The sequence below is a fragment of the Astyanax mexicanus genome, chromosome 9 (assembly GCF_023375975.1).
Source record: "Astyanax mexicanus isolate ESR-SI-001 chromosome 9, AstMex3_surface, whole genome shotgun sequence".
In the NCBI taxonomy this organism is placed as follows: Eukaryota; Metazoa; Chordata; class Actinopteri; order Characiformes; family Acestrorhamphidae; genus Astyanax; species Astyanax mexicanus.
The window spans coordinates 6,900,594-6,922,639 of record NC_064416.1 but is presented as its reverse complement, the minus strand read 5'-3'; the positions used below and the strand labels follow the sequence as shown (position 1 = coordinate 6,922,639).

At 36.1% G+C, this 22,046-nt stretch overlaps 1 protein-coding gene across 1 annotated transcript in view; it reads right to left on the bottom strand.

Moving 5' to 3' along the window:
• si (sucrase-isomaltase (alpha-glucosidase)) overlaps positions 1-22,046 on the bottom strand; it is a 132,951-nt gene that overhangs the window by 102,946 nt on the left and 7,959 nt on the right. Inside the window, exons 3-10 of the mRNA XM_049483309.1 lie at positions 19,035-19,111; positions 16,120-16,240; positions 15,052-15,161; positions 12,471-12,622; positions 6,992-7,163; positions 3,469-3,568; positions 1,501-1,613; positions 156-281 (exon numbers count right to left, since the gene is read on the bottom strand). Coding sequence (XP_049339266.1) covers positions 156-281; positions 1,501-1,613; positions 3,469-3,568; positions 6,992-7,163; positions 12,471-12,622; positions 15,052-15,161; positions 16,120-16,240; positions 19,035-19,111 — 971 coding nt within the window. The remainder of the gene's footprint in view (positions 1-155; positions 282-1,500; positions 1,614-3,468; positions 3,569-6,991; positions 7,164-12,470; positions 12,623-15,051; positions 15,162-16,119; positions 16,241-19,034; positions 19,112-22,046) is intronic.

The following is a 22,046-nucleotide window of genomic DNA, read 5'->3' as shown; positions in this document are numbered from 1 at the left end:
TATAAAGTATGATATTTTGTTTATGATATATTGAATTATTTCTTAAGAACTGTAGTTTAATTGAGTTATTGAGTGAGGTAAACTATCTGAACCCCCTGTGAACAGGCTTCTATTTTAGGACTGGAGGTGAAACAGCGCGGGTTGCTGGGACTTACGTAAGGGATGCCAATGGCGCGATTCCTCTCCACTGTTCTCTTCACTTCGTCCAGGCTGCCATAGTCCCAGCGAGAGAGCTGAAAGCCCAGGGCCCAGTATGGGGGGATGGTTGGCCTGCCAACAAGCTGGAGAAAAACACACAGACACACAACACAGCATGATACACCCTCCCCATTCACTTTATCACAGCCCCCAACAGTGCGCTTCCACTCACTGGCCACTTTTTTGGAAATACCTATTTTAGGCAGTAGGTCTGTGATAGAGTAAAACTGTTAGCCCATCTGTTAAAGTGTAAAAATCAGATTAAAGCTGATGTCGGTAAGTTTGGGAATTTCTGGTAAGAATGGGTAATTGCGCAGAGCATGCAGAAGAATCATTTTAAACTGGGTGGGTGTGATGCGGTCTCCTTTCAGAGAGTATGAGATCAATTCCAAACTGTAAACCCAGAACCCAGAACATTTGTGGCCACATACACTCAAGTTTTCATTAGCCATTACTTAAAAAAAAAAAAAAAAAATCAAACCGGCTGCCTTAAAAAAGTTAAGTAAACTCCACCTATCCGGTCTTAGAGTAAAACAAAAATAAAAAAGTTAAATCACTTAAACTTCACCTTTAGTTGTAATAACTTGATGTTCTAAGTTATGCTAACTTAAGTTTCATTATCCATTACCTAACTTTTTTAATGCAACCAGTCTCCTCCAACTTTTAAAGTAAATTCAACTTATCTGGGCTTACAGTGCAGGATATGTTCAGTCAGAGAGAAAGAGAGAGAGAGAGAGAGAGAGAGAGAGACAGAGAGAGAGTGCTCAGTCAGAAACTTCACTCCTTTGTTTATTTGGTTTTACTTTGGTTGAATGAGCTACTGAGCTCTGAGTTTCCCCTTCTGAAGTCCCCAATGCTCCACCAGCCGCTCGCGTTCAGTAAAACTGAGCCAGATCCTATTTTACAGGCTGTGCATGTGACGTACAGTAAGTACGTAAAGATGCGTGATGTGGCCCGAAGAACTCTTGCAAAAAGCCTTTTATTTTTGGTGGTGACTTATTTTTGGACAGGCAGTTTAACTCATTATCTCACCAAACAAAACTCAAATGTAACTCAAAGTAATTCCATCAGTAATTGGTAAAATTAATACTTTTATCAAGGCATTGTTGTCATTGCTAGGCTAAGAGAGTTGCTCATGTAAGTCCAGAAACTGACCCCTGGTGAAGGGCAGCCTAACAGGAACTCTACGCCAACAAGGTGAAGCTACAAGGAAAGGTGTTTCTAATAAAGTGGCCAGGGAATGTATCGCTGAATGTATAATTCAGTAGCCAGCTTGCATTATCGGAACAGTATCTAACTGACCTCTGTGAACTCCTGTGTTATGGCCTCTGGTGTGTCTGCGAGCATAATGTAGAAGTCCAGCACTCCTCCAATCGTCCTGTAGGTTATAGCAGGGGCCGGCTGAAGAGTCACTTCTATATGTGGCAAAGGTGGAGAGAGTAAAAAGTGTGAAAATATTAAGTGTGAAAAGAGTAATTGATTTATTTAAGGAAATGTAGTCAGCAAAAGTACATTTTACACAGTTTAGCTTTTTTTTATTTAGCCATAGTTCAAAATGATATTGAGATATTAGGACCTAACTTACAGTACACTCTGCCCACAGTCTATTTCTTCACCTACTACCTGCTTAAATAGCAATGATGCTTCTAAATATATCTAAGCTGATGTGCATGGTGATCTGGAAATGAGATGTGTTCAGGTAAATTTCTGGTGTATTGCTATTTTGGTAATAGAAAACACAGGTGTGCCACGAACAAAACTGAATAATACTGCTCCAGCCTTAGTGCTGGAGAAGCTTCACTGAAACTCCTTTGTAATGCTATACTTCAGCAAAGTGGCTTTACTGCTCCTTAATACCTGACTGGTATAAATTATACATAAGTAGCACCAGATTATAGGGTGCACTTTCGATTTTTGGGAAAATTAAAGGATTTTAAGCGCACCTTATAGTCTGAAAAATACGGTAATCGTCAGAATGTGAATTGTGCAGACAAGATTAGACCATAGACTGTATATCATAAGTATGGACAGCACGGCAGGGGTTAAAAAAGTGAAGCCACTACGTCTACTACTAACGCCCTCTGGTGGCTGGCTCCAGTACAACTTTTAACTCCGCCTATTTCCATTCAACTGAATGAGAGATGGCGGAATCTTTAATCTAAAATGACACATGCAGGATTTTTTTGTTTTTTTGGAAGTTGGGTTCTGTGAATTCTGCAAGCCCCATTCCAGTGTTAATAAACCCTCAGTGTTATTCTTTACAGTTAATACGTTTTATAGGAGTATTCTGTGATATTTAAAGGGGTGTGGCCATGTGGCGATTGACAGCTGAGGGCAAGTTGATTGACAGGTCGCCTGAACGTGAGCGTGAACGTGCAATCGCCACTGTGTGGCTCAGTCGGATTTTACTGTTAAAAATTAAATTTTTTGAAGTAAAGCAATGGCTTGTTCAGCAGGTAACTGTTGTAACAGACCCTCAGGGAAACTTTCTCTGCAGTGGATAATTTCCCTCCATCAATTCATTAGTATTCGTACTTTGTTCTTCTCCCTAATTTTAGTATCTAGGTTAGGTTTTTAACCTAGCGTTAGGTGTTTAACGCTATAGCTGACTAGGTAACTAGGTTAGCCATAGCTAAGTTAAGTAACTTAGCTAAGTGTTTGGTGAAAATGCCGGTTTTTGGTGAACGGCAGGTCCGCTGGCTGTGGGCGTCCCCGAGTGGGAGGGTGGGGTTTGGGCAGTCACATGGCCCCGCCTCCCACCTCTGCCGCGCCAGTTCTGGCTCCAATTTGCCTCTACTGTGCAAGCGCACGCAAGATGGCAGCTTCCATTTCAGCCATATTTTGGCTTCAAAACGCCGTAATTAGAGTGAATGGGGACGTCCTGTCCATACTTATAGACAGTGTATGGATTAGACACACACACACACACACACACACCCACACACCCACACACTCATTACCCTATTCATTGTGAAAGATCGAGGTCTGCTGGTAACACAGGGCAGCACACTGGTAGAAAGCAAAACACAAGAGTGCATCCACTCCTGAATGTCAAGTCCTGTTTGTGCATGCGCTACATATGTCGCATGTAATCAGAGACGTGGCGCACGCGGCGCAGCGTGTCAGTGTCTCGGGCTGGATAACATCTACAGGCCTTTGCCCTGCTGGGTTTCACTTCTCTCTGTGCTCGGGTGCTTATTGCTGTGATATGTTTACAGGCTCACTGAAGTGATTACAGAGCGTTACAGTGTTTGTTACAGTGTTCATTACCCATAGCGTTGCTGTTCATCAGGAACACGCCGAAGGATTTGCCCTCGCTGTCCTCCAAGCATGTGAAGTAGGGATAGTGGCCGTACAGGTTGTGGGTGCCCTGAAGAATGAGAAGAAGCGAATAAGAAAGGTTAAAAAATAGTTGAATTGTTAAAACACAAATTTAATCTAAAAAAAAAAAAAAAACATTAATGCCTATATATATTTTTTTCAATGCATTATACATTTTTACCCATTTTTGGTCCAATGTCATGTTGAAATTCACTCTTATTAAAGAGCATAGTGACATATTAGCTTTTTTTGTTGGATTTATTTATCTGTGTTTTGTACTATTCAACATTTTAAACAGGGTGTGGCAACTATTTCTCAGAAGTTCTCAGATAAGATATACTATAGATATAGATATAGATATATATTTAGATATATTCATTTTAATATATTTTGACCTGTTTATCTCCTTAAGAAGAATCTTTCCTTCTTCAGTTTTTTCATATTTTGCATTTTTGTTTAAAAGTTTTGGAAAAATTAAGTTGGTACCTAAACACAAATTTCACAAAAGACAATCGGTGATGGTATAAATAAATAATGTTCATATTTATATATAAAATCCAATGCGATGATACTAAATTGATTATTTTATTTAACATTTAAATATACATTATTAATTCATTATTACAGTTTTTATGAAGTGGTTTGGCTCATTTCTTGAAACTGAGATGACATTCCTATAACTATAAGATAAATTGGCCAAACAGACTTACAAATCTGCGCAACACTTCAGATTACCAGCAAAATGTCATATGTCTCACAAAACGTTCATTCTTGCTTCAAAATGAAGTCCCTCTCCCATATAAATAGTCAGTACCATAAAAATGGCATAGATCCTACTCAATTGCTTTGGCACATTTTCATTCATTTCGTCCTCCTGTCAAAATAAACTGGACGGTGCAGCAAAACTACATGGATCCTCAAAAAATGCTCATATCGCTCCAAAAACAGTTTACCCATGTGTCAAAACTAATTTCCTTTCTCACACAAATCATCAGTGCCCCCAAAATGCATTGTCCCTTTGGCATTGTGTCAGTACTGCAAGTCAAAATGCTTAGATGTTTTGTCTTTATGGCAGAGGTCTAGCTAAAGGAATACAATTTTCACACCACACACACTGCACTCTTTCTGCTGAGGAAAGTACATCTATACACATTACTGTAGGTAGAAAAGAAAAAAATACAAAGGAAAATGTATCAAATATACTATGTATAAAAAAATACAAAAACCTGCAAAAACAAAACAAAATACATTACAGTATGTAAAAAAACAGTCAAGCATCACAAATGCAATACAGTAACATTCTGATTACTGTAATGTGGGACACTCCTCCTCGTCAAAACCTGCTTTCACCTGTTACCTACTCACCTGATTCTCATGAATTTATGAAATGTTCCAAAATATGTGTTCTGTATTGTTTAAAAAATTTCTTAACTCATTTTGATAATTGAGCAGACTATTCTGCAGATGATGATTTATACGATGAAATTGTGCTGACATGTTTTGGAGAGAACAACCATTACACTGAGAACTAACCAATTAAGATAGATCAACAAGATGCATTCTTTTGGAAAATGTACTAAATGTAGGATGATTGTGTGAAGTGTAGGCTACTTGTACATAACCATTTGCAAAGATGCACTAAGTGCTTGAGACATGTACAAAGCATTTGAAATGTGATGAAAGCAATGAGAAATGCCATTCTGTTGTGAGGAACCGCAAGTTAGTTTGGGGATTTGTCCATGTTATTTTAAAAATGTCATCTCAGTTTCAAGAAATGAGCCAAACCAATTGAGAAAAACTGTAATATTTTAATAGAGCGACAGCCCTATTCATTTTTTTTTTATTTTATTTTTTTTATTGGCAGTTCCCATCCTACTGTAAAACTATAATGTATACCACACCAGCAGCTCAGCACGCTTTGAGGAGAATGCTAATAAGTAGGCCCATTATAATAGCTGTTTTGTTAAAGCCTTAAGAGTAATAATAGTACATTAGTTACAAATATTTATGACAGAAAGTCTCTAATGAATTGACGCTACTAATCCTTATAATTATACTGTAATTATTATACATTTTAAACTAATTCTTTACAACATTGTTTAATAATGTCTTTACCAGTGCCAATAATTACTTGAGACATTACTTAAACATATAACAATGTTTACTACTATTGTGAGTACTGTTGTTTTGTGAGGCGTGCTTTATTCTATGTAAACTTTGCTCAATACTTCATACATCATTGAGTTTAGTAATATTATACCAAAATAACAGGATTCAACAAATCTATGTATTAGGACCTATGAACTGTATTATTGTGTCCAAGCTTGTTGGTAGTTCTAAATGGGTGAGTCTAAAAGTTGTAGGACACCCTTTTATTTCTGAAACAAAATATAATTTTCCTTTCATTTTGAAATAAAAGGGAGTCCAAACACTTTGTAGGTTTTTTTTTTTTTTACCTTAATAAGTAAAGCCCCTAGGCTGTTTTGTTGTGTTATTTCTTCGTTTATTTTTTTGTTTTAGTTCCTCTTTCAGGTCTATAACACAGTAATTATATCAGACAGTCACATGCCCTGATCTCTTTTACTCCAGAAGACATACGGCTGCTCAACTATATAATCATTTAAAATGTACAGAAGCAGAATTGTTATATTTTCCTGGAACTGATCATGTTTTAGTCAAAATTTTACCAAGCACCTGTTTTTTTTTTTTTTTACTTATTTTTGAATGTATGGACTTTAAATATATTCACACCTAAGATATATTTCCAAAAATGGTTAGACTAGAGTGTTTATGAGCTGAAAGCATATAAATATTGATGTTAGTTCATTATATGGCTTATTAAATATTACTTTGACAAAACACATGGAGAAACAGCATCAGGTGGATTTATTTTTTTTGATAATCAATAATCACACCTCTTGGATACATGTAGATACTAAAAACCTGACATTCAGAGCAGCCTATGCCTTTCAGTATTTTAATCAGGACACACAAAGAAAACTATACACAAAAACTTTTTAGTCTAAATAAATAAAAATATTTAGTGCAAAATAGTAAAATAAAAACTATTTTGCATTAACTATTTGCGCATACCATACCTAGCTTTAGTTTGAGTAAAGCAGGTAGTTTCACACTTTTTCTGGGGACACTTTTGAGTCTTTATTTGCTGATATTATTTGGTTTGAAACATCATATAAATATGTTTGAAGCACTAAAGGTAAATAATATTGGTTGGGGAAGGAGATCTCACTTTTTAGGTGTTTTTCTCAATGGGTTTCTTGTAGATTTAGCTTTACTGCACTGGGATGTCACTATCGCTATTTTTAGAACGAGTAAGTTCCATTCTTTCCAACCATATATGGATTATGTTTATGTGTGAAGGGATTCCTGAGTAATTAAGCTGCGAACACAAAGTTGACACAAATAGCATGACAAAATGCAAAAAGAAAGTAAAAAACAGTGCTCCACTCACTCCATTGGGAAAAGAATCTCTGCTAAAGATGGGCCAGGTCCTCCAGTTGAGGTCGTGGCGGAAGTTCTGGTGGACGTGTTCGCCCAGGCCGTAGATGTTGTCTGAGCCCAGCTTGGCCGAGAGCTGCAGATACTGATCATCAAATACCAGTGGACCCACGGTGGTGTCAAAGCTGAGAGAGAGAGAGAGAGAGAGAGAAAGAGAGAGGGGGAGAGAGACAGTGTGTTAGATTAGCTTTTATCCTGATAAACAAACAAGAAACGGCACACATTCATATTCCATACAGGCAGAAGCTGCTCCAGCCGTTCCTTTGAAACACCAATTTCACCGTGTTTGGTATCAACAATCTGACAGGAACGGGTTCAGATACACTGAAGAGAGAGAGAACTACAAAGCTGAGGCTAAATTAAAGCTTTGTGTTGTATCCATCTACCTTGCCAGGCAAAAGTTTGGGGACACTTTGGCTTTTTCTGAGGTGTAGAGAATATATACTGTACATAAAGCAGCAGGGGTTTAAAGGTTTGGGAGTGTTTAGCTTCATGTTTATCGGTTTCTTTGTTGAAATAAAGAGCCAATTTGGTGTGAATTATGATGGCAAATTATTGTTTTGTCTGTTTTTGTGGGGCAGTGGTGGCTTAGCAGTCCAATCACTGTATTAAATAAATAATGACAGGATTGTGGGTTGAATACCTGATTTCAGTAAGCATGTGAGCTCACTGTGTTACTGTGTGTGTTGACTATATGAATGGGTTCAACACCAAGGCCACACACACACTGGGTATAGTAAATATGTTTTGTCCTGTCTTGTCATGTCTTATTGTCTTCTTTGACTTCCCTGTAAACCATTGTTTAAAGCCAAATATGTCAGAAACTGAAGTGGTCTCTTATAATATATATATATTTTTGCAGAGCTGTATATATATATATATATATATATATACAGCTCTGAAAAAAAAAAAAAAAAAAAAAAAAAAAAATATATATATATATATATATATATATATATATATATATATATATATATATATATATATATATATTATAAGAGACCACTTCAGTTTCTGAATCAGTTTATCTGATTTTGCTATTTATAGTTATATGTTTGAGTAAAATGAACATTGTAAGCAACATTAAAACATTTAGAGCACTTATTTGCAAAAATGAGAAATAATAATAATAAAAAAGAAGGTGCAGAGCGTTCAGATTTCAAATAATGCAAAGAAAACAAGTTCATATTCATAAAGTTCATAGAGTTCAGAAAACAATATTGGGTGGAATAACCCTGTTTTTTAATCACAGTTTTCATTAATCTTGGCATCATGTTCTCCTCCACCAGTCTTACACACTGCTTTTGGATAACTTTATGCCTTTACTCCTGGTGCAAAACTCCAAACCAAGCAGAACTGCGTGGAATCAAGTTATCAAAAAGCAGTGTGTAAGACTGGTGGAGGAGAACATGACAAAATTATAAAATTTTCTTGTTTGGCATGTAATTAAAACAGGATATTACATATATTTAAATAACCTGCACAACTGTAATTAATCTGCAACAATGTACATTTCACTTGCAATTACATAGTTATTACATGAATAGTTAATGTGTAATTACACAGTTACTAATAGACACTTGAAGTTTATAAACTTTAACCTTTTTTTTTTCTTCAGCAAAAATATAATTAATTCCATAGAGAGTTAACTAGTGTCATTTAGCAATTGTTAAATAATGTACCCATATGGTAAAGTGTTACCAATAACTTTTTACATTGACTTCTATTGAAAGTTAAAAAGTTTTTTTTCCCTTTTTTTATAAAGTTGCAAATATTAATTTTTTCTTTCTTATAATAATATGCTTTAAAATGATCAGATCTTGCCAAAATCAAACTTGAGATAATAAAGTGTGCTCATCGTTTATTATGTCTCAAAAAACGATGTGTCCCTAGACTTTTGGCGGAAAGCCGAGACTATTTACGGCATTTATCAGTGCAAATTCCAAAGGCTTTCACATGCGGTGTCGTAATCATTTGATTGGTCCAATAATCATCGGGAGTCATTAAAATCATAAAAATTCATAAGCGCAGAGGCTCAGACGGGGACACTTCCCTGCTATTACCTCGGCATGCCTCCCTCCGCTCTTTCAGAAAGACACGCCAGGAAGGCATGACGGCGAGCTGGAGGCGAGGACGGCGCGACGTGATCTCTCACGTGAGTGCTAAAGCGTTTCCAGCCTAATCACCCTGAAGATCTTTACGTTTCGCGTGAAATCAGGCTGGTGGCTGAATGTCACTGCGCTGGAACGTGTGCAAAAAAAAAGCATGTTAAGGAGCTTTAATGGCGCCGCCTGGTTTCGGAAGCACAGGCTCCTCTAATGGCTGTGTATCTGACTGTGTGTGACTGACACAGCTATAATCACTCTGTCTCAGAGCCTGCCACTGACTGACACCCCACAGCCCAAACAAATCACGCCATTCTTTTAAAATAATGCATAATAATGAGCTCACTGCGGGGAAAAAGACGAGCCCGCGCCGGGATGAAACGCGACTTGACACTAACGTCAGCTAAGTACTGTTATTATTATTTCTTCTCCTGACATATAGTAGTCATAAGCAGTGATTCAGGAATGATCTGAACACTTGATCCGTGCTCTCGTGTGCTGGGAATTAGGAGCGACGAGGGGCGAGAGGCGTCCGCCTGTCACACGAGACCAAAGCCGGAGAGACAACGGCAAAAACATTACAGAACCAGGAAATACAGTATGTGATTTGTAGTGACAGGAGGGGACGGGAGGAATCGTCATCCCATCAGCTTTTGAGTCCTTCTAAAAAAAAAGTAGATGCATTTTTTAAAGGATTGCATCATTAAAACGAAGTTTAACTTAAATAACTATAAAAGAGTTTGGGATTTGTGTGGGTTTATGCATCAGAAACGAGTCAAGAGAGGCTAGACACTAGGGGTGGGCGATATGGCCCTAAAATAATATCACAATACTTCTTGGTATCGTCATCCAGTGTTGGGCACGTTACTTTGAAAAAGTAATTACACTCTAAAAAGTGATTCTGTGTTTTAGTCAGTGGAAACTAATATTATTAAGTGGAGTGAACTTATCGGCCAGTATAACTCAATAAAATGAGCTCAGAGAACTTCAACCTGAAAACTTAAAAATGTTGATTGAACCAATGAAAAAATGTGATTTGAACATTGAAATCTTTGTGTTGTCTGTTGCCCAAAGCTACCTTATCCTAGTTGTGCAATATTATAATATAATTTGATTGCCAGGCCTCAGTGTTTGTGGGCTGTAAGAGCACATTAACTTTATTCTGTGTTTCTAGTGATCACAGTATGCTGGCTGAGTTTTGCTACAGAGTTCACTCTTTGCTGAGTTTACTCCAGTATTATACTGTCAGTATTTGCAGTTAAATAATACTATACCAAATATGTTGAGAATACCACATTGAGTTAACTCAGACTTTTAAGGCAGCAGGAGAACTTATATTGCTGAGTTTAAACAACTTGAAATGTTTTACATTGTACTTTAAAATTATGAAGCACGTAATTAAGTTGGATAAACTGGATAATTTAAGTTGATTTGCCTTAAATTTAAGTTGAGATAATGAAAACTGTCAACTTGAAAGTAATCAAATAATTACGTTGAGCTAACTTAAAGGAATTGTGTTGATCTAACTTGTTTACTTAATTTGTAAAAACTTAATTTATTTATGTGTTACCAATTGAAGTAATTTTTTTTAAGTTGGTCCAACAATTCTCTTTTTTCAGTGTAGTTATAGTTACTAGTTACTTTTCCTAAAAAGTAACTGAGTTACTAACTGAGTTACTCCACTATAAAAGTAACTAGTTACCAGTAAAAGTAACTATTGCGCTACTTTTGTGTTACTCGCCCCGTAACCCACACCCCCCCAACCCCCCATCCCCCGGCCTCCACCTTCTCAGAGTGTGTTTCATAAGCCAGATGAATGGAGTGCACGACAGCAAAGACAACAATCATTGCTAAGGCAGTTATCTCATCCTCCCCTCCCTTGTGACTCACACACACAACACACACACACACACACACACACACACACACACACACACACACACACTTGCGCCTTTGTCTGTATGCGCGAAGTAAAAAAAAAAAGTTAATTGAGCGGCTAAAGTAACGTGCAGTAACGGGGTGTCGGAAATGGTAGCGGTGTTATAGTTACAGTCACAGTAATTAGTTAGATTACTCGTTACTGAAACAAGTAACAGCGTTAGTAACACCATTTATTTCAACGCCGTTATTCTTATCACTGTCATCTCCGCATCAAATTCTGAGACTTCTTAAAAAAGGAGATGCGATTTTAAAAGTATTGCACCATTAAAACAAAGTTTACCTAAGGTAACTCTAAAAGAGTTTGGGGCTTATGTTGGTTTATGCTCCAGAAATGAGTCAAAGAAAGGCTAGATACTAGGGGTGGGCGATATGGCTCTAAAATAATATCACAATATTTCTTGGAATCGTCATCCCTTCAACTTTTAAGTCCTCCTAAAAAATGGAGATGCAATTTTAAAAGTATTGCATAATTAAAAAGAACATTAACTTTGATAACTCAATAAAAAATTAAAAAGAGTTTGGGATTTGTGTGAATTTATGCACTAGAAAATGAGTCAAAGAGAGGCTAGATACTATGGGTGGGTGATATGGACCTAAAATAATATCACAATATTTCTTGGTATTTTCACAATAACAATACTCTTGGCGATATAACAAAACATTGATAGAACAATAATAATTTATCTCATTTTGTGGCAGTAGTGTATTCTTAAACATATATATTATTGTTCTATCAGTTTTGTCATATGGCCAAGAGTATATAGATATAATCTGTTTATAGTAGATATATAATTGGAAATGAGAACAGTGTGAATTTTTCTTTTCTCAAAAACAGCAAAAAATGTAGTCCCCTGATGTAATAATCAAAGATATGGCACAATATTTCAGGGTATAATATCGTTCACCATATTCAAAAATGTTGTCGATATTATTGCGTACGACACACGATATGGCACACCCCTACTAGACACTTGCAAAGACCTAGTGAGGAATTAGTTACTCAGATGAGTAGTTTTACAGTAAACTGGTGTATTTTTTTTTTTTTTTTTAAGGTAAGACTAATTTTCTATATTTTTATTAGGCTACTTTGAAAATTAACAATAGCCAAGCTGGTGCCATACCTTTCAGTTTTTTATATCTAAAAAAAAAAGTTTAAAGTATCCAATAAATTCCATTCCACTTCATGATTGTGTTCCACTTGTTGCTGATTCTTCACAAAAAAATAAAATTGCATATCTTTATGTTCGAAGCCTGAAATGTGGCAAAAGGTTTGTTAAGTTCAAGGCGGGCGAACACTTTTGCAGGGCACTGTATGCAGTATAACCTAATTTATATTGTTCTGATTGGAAATAAAAACAGTCAGAAAAACAGTTTAAAGACACTCACAGGATTTTTTTGTTGGACGCTCTGCGGACTCTGACTCCAAATGGATTATGGACGACTTCTAGTTCGTAGTTCAGGGGTCCGTTAGGGGAGCTGGTCAGAGATTTGATGTGTTCGTGGGGGACTTCAAACCTGTCGTTCTTTAAATTGGTGATCTGGAGAACAAACAGGAAATGTTAGTACTGTTGTTTTCACCATGTTAACACAGAAAAACAGTATGAGCAGCCCTAAAGTGTTATAAATACACTACCTGATACCTGAGACGCTGGCTCATTATGTCTGGTCTTTGATAGTGTTTGGTCTGCTTTAATGTCTTTAAAAACATTCATGGTGGAGGGATACAGTACATACAGCTATTTATAGCTATATAGTTGAGCAAAATGAACATTTTATTTGTTTATTGTTTTATTCTATAAACTACGGACAACATATCTTCCAAATTCCAAATAAAAATATTGTCATTTACAGCATTCATTTGCAGAAAATGAGAAATTGATGAAATAACAATAATGCAAAGAAAACAAGTTAATAAATCAATATTTGGAGGAATAACCCTGATTTTTAATCACAGTTTTCATGCCTCTTGGCATCATGTTCTCCTCCACCAGTCTTACACACTGCTTTTGGATAACTTTATGCTTTATACTCCTGGTGTGACAAATCAAGCCGTTAAGTTTGGTTTGATGGCTTGAGATCATCCATCTTCCTCTTGATTATATTTTAGAGGTTTTCAATTTGGTAAAATCTAAAAAAAAAAATTCAGTGCTGTCGGACAAAATAGTTTCCAACAAAAGCTTATTTTTATGAGTGTTGCCACTTGTTTGACATCATCAAAATTGTTTGTATACCAACTCAAGGACAGCATCTCTTGAAAAACGCTTTTGAAAACATTTTGCATCAAAAACCGACGTGACTAAACTGTACCATTTTAAAAAAGTTCCTTCAACTGCGGATAAGAAATTAGTTCTTCTTTTACATGGTGTTATAAAAAAAAAGTTAGGACTAGGTATCTTCAAGGCAAGCTCTTGAGATGGCAGCAGTATACAAACAAGTATTGTCCTTTTGGACAGTATTGTATTATTGTTGGACATCTCCAACAAGAAAAAAGCAGATAGGCAGTGCATCATCTTCAGTGAAGAGTTTTACCTTCATATATATTATATATATATATATATATATATATATATATATATATATATATATATATATATATATATATATATATATATATATATATGGTTGTATTAATAAGCCCCTGCAACCAGTGTCTAGATGTGCAGCTAGATTTAGGGTGTGTTGGTGTGTCTTTGGTATCTTAAATACACCTTGCTTAGCTCGAAACACACAAAAGGCATGAGCTAAATCTCTTAATTAATCATGGGTGTGGTTAATCTTGGGTATAACGTGAAATAAACCATTCAGTGTGTCAGTTTCTATTCCCTTTAAGAGCCGGGTGAGCTCTGACTTTGGCACGTGTGTATCTTAACATCACGGCGCTTTTTTTAGCAGAGGATATTATTCTATATTTTCCTAGGACATAGGTGTCCACATGTTTGGACATCACATTTTGGGTTGTCTACAAGGGCCTGGTGTCCTCGTATGAGGCCGTTATACTGTCACCTAGTGGTGGCAGAAGAGGTTGTATTTAAGAGAAGAGTTCTATTTAAATAACCATGTTATGGTGTTGAAGCAGCATTTCCAATGAGCCATATTGCTCTTCTGTTTTGCACTCAGGCAAAAAAAATGCTGCTGTGTTCAGGCACAAAATAAAAGTTTAGCATTATTGCATCATTACTAACTGCGAATGTATTGTGTTGTATCGAAACATACAACAGATAATTCTTTGTTTTTACACTAATCAAGTGCCAAATAGCCCAAATAGCAAAGACAAATAAAAAATGTATGTCATGCAAGAGTTCGGGTCTTAGGAGGATATCATGCCAAATCTGGCATCCTGTGTTACAAATACAGATCATTCCACATGTGTTCCACATGCTACACACTATTTATGTATGTTTAGCTCAATAAATATTAATATAAATCACAAAACTTGTCAAAACTATAAGAATTTAGAGCTCTGAGTGGTCAAGCTGAGCTCTGAGGTGCTGCCACTATGATCGGGAGATTGCTGGTTCGAATCCTGGTCATGCAGCTTGCCATCAGCTGCCAGAGCCCTGAGAGAGCACAATTGGCCTTGCTCTCTCTGGGTGGTTACAGTAGATGACGCTCTTTCCCCTCATCACTCCTAGGGTGATGTGGATCAGCACAAGGCTGCGTCTGTGAGCTGCGTATGTATTGGAAACTGAGTCACTGCGCTTTTCTCCTAACGTTAGCGCTGTGATGCTTCTCAGCAGCAGTTCAAAAAGTGTCGGAGGAGGCATGTGCTAGTCTTTACTCTTCTTGTGTTGTGGCATCACTAGTTATAGGGGGAATATTTATTGTTCTGGCAACTTTAACTTCCTTTTGTCCAGCATTGTAATCCAACAATTCCTTCAAGATGCAACTATTTCATATAATGACTGTATTTTATTGGCAATTCAGTCCATCTTGACCTCGAATTTCCTTCTGAATGTAACAAACACACCTTGAATCGAAGGCGATTTTCTGTCTGCATCTCAGCAGTGAAGGACAGATCCACAATGTCTGCTCCATACAGAGAGGGTGAGTCCATTCTTTTCAAGGAGACCTGCACATCTGCAATAAAAAAAAAAAAAGTTTTAAACATCGCTTATACAGTGGCATGAAAAAGTTTGGGCACCTCTGATAATCTTCATGATTTTTCTTTGTAAATCTTTGGTTGTTCGGATCAGCAATTTAGCAGTTACATAAATCATATAGCAGATGAACGCAGTGATATTTGAGAAGTGAAAGGTTTTAGACCACAATAATTTATAATTTATTGTGGTGACGGACAGTTCTGGTGGAAACAGGAGAGTTGAGGTGCACATTGAATTCTGCTGTGATTTGATCAGCCGTGGTTTTATGTTTTTTTTGATACAATCCGGGTTAGCACCCGAACATCCCTTTCAGACAGCTTCCTCTTACAGCGTCCACAGTTAATCCTGTTGGATATGGTTGGTGTGCTGACATTACCCTGGATACCGTGACTCTTGATGCATCACAAAGACTTGCTGTCTTGGTCACAGATGCTCCAGCAAGACGTGCACCAACAATTTGTCCTCTTTTGAACTCTGGTATGTCACCCATAATGTTGTGTGCATTGCAATATTTAGAGCAGAACAGTGCTCTTACCCTGATAATTGAACCTTCACACTCTGCTCTTACTGGTGCAATGTGCAATTAATGAAGATTGGCCACCAGTCTGCTCCAATTTAGCCATAAAACAGCCCAATGACAGGTGTGATTTCAGTTTCATTGTCCAACCCCTTGTATATTTATCTGAAATCATACTGGTACTGTAGATATTTTATAAAGAAACATACTCACAGGCCTGTGAGTGTATCATCTCACAGATAGCGTGTGGAACAATATAGGAAATGCACCGTAACGTACGCTCCAGAGTTTCTGATTTGATTGTATTATTTGATTTGAGGCCAGGAATAGCCCACTAATCTGCTTAGCTTCCAATAAATGTAAAGTAGCATGTTGGAGGTATTCTGTAGAGCATGCAGTGAGGAAGATCTGAACTCACTTCTGCTGTCGAGGCGTTTCTCGCTGATCACGGTGTAGCCATGGTTCCTGGGGAAGTAGCACCAGGGGACGTTGGTCTGGTCCAGCGGATTCCAGCAGCAGCCTCTTTGCTGGCATCGAAGCTGGAGGAGAGGGATAGTTTTGTGGTCATTGATTGATTTTGTGGGGATTGATTAGGCTTGTGATAGTCTTCATCTCACAACTTCTTAAGGAGAAGATTTGCAGATCCTTAAAAGGTCTTAGAAAAGGCTTTCGTTTGTCTCAAAATATCAGTAACACTTTATTTTAAGGAACACAAATTCGACAAAATACGATTTAATCCAATGTTCTTTCCTTAATAAAGCTTTACTTAGAAATTTGTGAATTATTTATTCATTACTTTTTGAGTTATTTCTTATTCTGTGCAGGATTTATTGGCATAAAATTGTTAAATTATGTTATGCAGAAATCACTAATAATTGTCTTATTAATTATTATAATATACAATTATCACACTGTTACCTCATTATTAAGCAGATAGTTTAGCAAAAACTAATTCTACATTTCAATAGTGCATATGAAAACTTTGTAAATTATGTAATTTCTGCTAAAAAGTTGAGAAAACTCAAAATTTCCAAGCAATTTAATTTTTGAGGCCAACTCAAACTTGTATGTTACATTTATGTGGCAACTAGAAATTTTGGTATCACTTTCTACGAATGTTGTGACTATTAGACTCTATAAACATAATTATTATATAACACATTATAATGACTTTCTAAAAAATTATAAACACTGTTATACATATTTGTAAACGTCTATAACAATGTATAGCCATGTTTATTATGCCTTATAAATGTATGTGTTATAAATTTGTATAAATATTTATAACCATGTTTATAATGCTTTATGAATGCATTATAATGTGTTATAGGTATGTTTATAGAGCCTTATAGACATACCATTCATATAAAGTGTTATCCAAATCGGTTCCACTTTAAAATAAGACTACCTTTATAAAGGGTTTATAAATGGTTTACAATTAGTTCATTAATAGTTACTAATTAGGTTGTAAATGCCTTAAAATAATTAATAATCAGTTATAACACATACGTAGAAAGGGCAATGATATAAATGGCTATGGGTTCACTATTCACTACTACTTTCCACATATGTGTTATAACTGATTATTAATGATTTTAAGGCATTTACAACCTAATTAGTAACCATTAATAAACTAATTGTAAACCATTTATAACCCCTTTATAAAGGTAGTCTTGATTTAAAGTGGTACCACGAAATCTTTAGTTTAGATTATTGATAATTATGTATAAAAGCTTCCTATATTAAGTCTCACCAATTTAATAATTCACGTTATGTTTTCAGTTGGACTAATTTATGTTCTATAAAATATGTATTGTAAGTTTTGCTGACTATCCTTTAGTCAGAAAACTTAATATTTTGTAAATTAAATATTTTACATTAATCATAAAATGCATATTGAGGGTGCAATACTTTATTTTTGTTAATTTTATTTTAAAACTAGGACTGGGAATTTATAGAGACTTATATATATATATCTGTCTTCTTGTCAGCAATATAAGCTTGCAGTAATAAAAATGTGACCAGCTGGACCCAGTCAACATATAATCTATATATACACTCGGCAACACAAAACAACTATAGGAACTTGCTCCTACAGCCTTTAACACTGAGACCAGCCAGTTATATAACTATTATACAAAACATACAGTATATAAACCCCAGGAGAAGACAGCATCAGTAGCCTGCGGGGAATGACTACACACTGATGGTGACTGAGAGGTGGGAAGACACGCCCACTATGCAAATAATGTGACCAACATCAGGTGATAACCCCTGCAGAATTACTCAGTAGACCCCATTTAACTAATGAGTAAAACTGAGCATGTGCAGTTCACATGATTTAGGTAGGACAACTTTTAACAAGAAACTTAATAATGTGAGCTGAGGAGATTAGCATGCTATAGTTTTTACACTGTGTTAACGCAGTGTTCCTTCTTTAATAAAGCCTTTGTTACTACATATTTGATTTTTTTTTATTTTTTTTACTCACTACTTATTGAGCTTTATTGCAGCTTGTATTAGTGCATAATTGTGGGTCGTTTATGCAAAAAAAAAAAAAAAACAGCAACTGCTGCATTAAATATTATAATGTACAATAGACACATTCACTGTAAAAATGAATAAGTTTAGAAATCTCTAAGAAAACTTTAAGGCAACTTACTGCAGTAGATTTATAATTTTTAAGGTTTTGAGGAAAATCACAGAACTCTTTAGCTCAGATAATTCGATTTTTTGAATGTATTGAAAATTCAAATATTAAATTTCAACAACTTAAAAAAATAAATTTGTGTTTTTAGTTTTAGGCCTGATTTAAGTTCTACAAAATGTGTATCCTAAGTTTTTTTTCTGACTATCCTTTAGGATCACTAAAAAAACAAAGTTGGTGCCTATTAAATGTTCCATAAATGTAATTTAATTAAACAACTGGGAACAGGGAATTTATGACTATTATATACCTGCTTTACTGTCAGTCATTTAAGCTTGCAGTCAATGCAAATGTAACCACGTGGACTTACTTATAATCACATATAATCACATACAATCACTTTTTTATTTTACTTAAAAATCAAATTAAACAGAACATTTTTTACAGGGTTGTTACCTCTCTGTTAAGCAATTAAGTTAAGCTATTTAGCATGAACTATCAGCTAATTCTACATATTATTAGACACAATATATAAAAAAATCAACAATTTATGCTTTTAAACTTGTAAATTATGCTTTTCAACAGTACTGCTGGATTAAACTGTACCTGTAAAACAGGATTAATGAGTTTTAGGAACGAGTGACAATAGAAAGAAGCAATGGCGGATAGGTGAATATGGGTTTTACCTGGGAGGCTCCAGGTTCCGGGTGACAGTCCACTCTCTCTGCCGTCGCGATGTTCGGACATTCTGGCTCAAAATTATCTGTCAATGATAAAACAGTCAAATAAAATGATAAGCAATAAGATATCTACAAGCAGATAAGCATCTCTAGTGACTGCTGCTATAAAACAACCTTCGCCCTCACTCTTTCACTCACACGTGTCTTCACCAGTGTCTCACCACTTGTCTTACTGACAGATTAGGTTCATATCATCATATCAAATTTCATCAAATTACACTTCGTGGTACCACTTTAAAATAAGACTACCTTTATGAAGCGTTTATAAATGGTTTACAATTAGTTTATTAATGGTTACTAATTAGGTTGTAAATGCCTTAGAAATAGTTAATAATCAGTTATAACACATACATAGAAAGGACAACAATATAGATGGCTATGGGTTCACTATTTTAACAACAGGTCATTGTTGCCCTTTCTACGTGTGTTATAACTGATTATTAATGATTTTTAAGGCATTTACAACCTAATTAGTAAGTATTAATAAACTAATTGTAAACCTTTTATAAACCCTTTATAAAGGTAGTCTTATTTTAAAGTGGTACCCACTTTGTTAACTTATATTTCCCATATTTGTAGCAAACAGTTCTGTTAAATACTCAAGTGTGACCCCAAATTCTGAATGCATTCCTAGCAAGATATATTCGTCCCTTAAGTAAGTACTGTAACTTCATTTGAATGCTTAAGAAGTTTCCACAAGCAGCCAAAGGCCAAGCAAGATTAAAACTACTGCCAACAACTGCTGTTTCCCAGAAACACTGTAGAACAACAGCCTCGTCTATTACATTCCTAAAACTAAAGCTGCCAAAAAAAAAGGATTCGTTCCATCGCCTGAGAGGAACCACTTTTCCCTAAAAAATATTTACTAGTGCATCTCAAAACCATCACTGATTGGTGGAAACTTCACACTAGACCTCGGGCAGTTTGGACTGTGTGTCTCTCCACTCTTCCTCCAGACTCTGATCCCATGATTTACAAATAAAATGTAAAATTTACTGATGATCAGTGATGGTTAATAAAAGGAGAGACATGTCATCTGCTGGTGTTGATCCACTGTGTTTTATTATCAAGTCTAAAGTCAGTGCAGTTTTGTTTTCCCACAAAATCTTACAGCACTTCATGCTTTCCTCTGCTACTGACAACTTTTATGGAGATGCAGATTTAATTTTCCAGCAGGATTTGGCACACTGCCCACACTGCCAAAAGTACGAATTTGTCTTATTTAAAATTCTAATTTTCGGAGATACTGTTTTTTGGGTTTTCATTGGCTGTAAGCCATTTTTATCAACGACAAAATAAATAAAACTCTTAAAATAGATCACGCTGTGTGTAATACATCTATATAATATGTATGAGTTTCACATTTTGAACTGAATTACTGAAACTTAAGTAACTTTTTTCATTGATATTCTATATATTTTTTGAGATGCACTAATATCTTCTCTGAACCATTTTAAATTTACACTCGCACGTATGTCCAAAAACATAGCTGTACCCAGAAGGGATCAGCTGACCGGAATGAAACTTGGTGGGTAGTCATGCCAGACTTTGATGGAGAGACTAAGGATGACAGGGGGACATTCTCAGCATTGAGTCTCGCTTAAGTCTTGGTGAAGGCACTGTAGTCAATGTCATGCAACCAGTGGCCCTACTTTTCCTGAATCCATTCTTTCTGGTGTGCTATTCCATCAAGACAATGCTCATCCACATACTGCTGCCATCCCAAGAGCTTGCTTTAAAGACACTTGAAGAGATATTGCTGCCTGAAAATGTGTGGGATGCTATTGGACACACTGTAAACACTCCCAACACCACTACTGTAGCTAAATCTGTAGGAACTGTGTGAGAATATTGGAGCTGTATCGAATGGATTACCACAGGACTCCATTAGGAACCTCTACATCTCAGATATACTACTTTTGTAAGTGTATCTCAATAAATAAGACCAAGGGGCCCTATCATACACCCTGTGCAAGGGGCATTGCAATGCTCTTATGCTCTTTGCTATCTTACATCCCACAGTCAACTGTCTTTTTTCACATATTGCGCCCATGCCTTTAAAATAGCGTCAGATATTAGGAATAAATCTACACTGATGGGTGTGATGGTCTGGAAGTGATGTGTGTTCAGATACATTTCTGGCATGTTGCTATATATTTTGGTGGTGGAAAACACAGGTACGCCACTGACTGATTAAAACCCTGACAACAGTCAATCGTCAGAGTCAATTCTTATCTAAAATAACATTCCTGTTCCCTTAAATGAGCTGCTTGTGTATCTACACAGTGTGAACACGCAGGTCAGTATCCTCTACTTAGACGCACAAAAGCACCACGCTGTTAAGATATGAACGCACCAAAGTCAGGGCTCCCCTCCCCTTATGTAGGGAATGATAACTTAAACACGGATTGGTTTATTTCACATTGCGCTCAAAACACACCTATGATTAATCAAGGTATATTTTTTGTGTCCTCATGATACCAAAGACACACCAACACGACCTAAATCCAGCTGTGTAATCTGCAATTGAATGGTGCGCTATAGATATATCTAGATATATATATATATTTTTTTTTTATCTTACTTTCCACTAGCAATGCAATATGACACTACCTTCTGGTTGCAACTATTTCTATATTTCTCTTGTTTGACAATAAGTGTACTCTAGAACTTTTTATTTGTAAATTGGTTGGACTTCTGGGAACTTGGGGATTTCTGACTTTCTGGGTTTCTACCAAGAGCCTCTCCCAGGCTGAGAGTTCTTTCAGTAAATATATTTCTTTGAACTTTTTCGAGACTCCCTTAGACTAAACACACTCGGCTGTTTTGCAGGGCAACGCAAATCGTCTGAGACCAAATACAAGGCCGATAATTTCCTATCAGTCTTGCTTAGAAGACCCAGCCGGCCCCCCAGCTGTGAGTCTTTTCTCGCGTTTGACTCGACTGTGTAAAGTCATA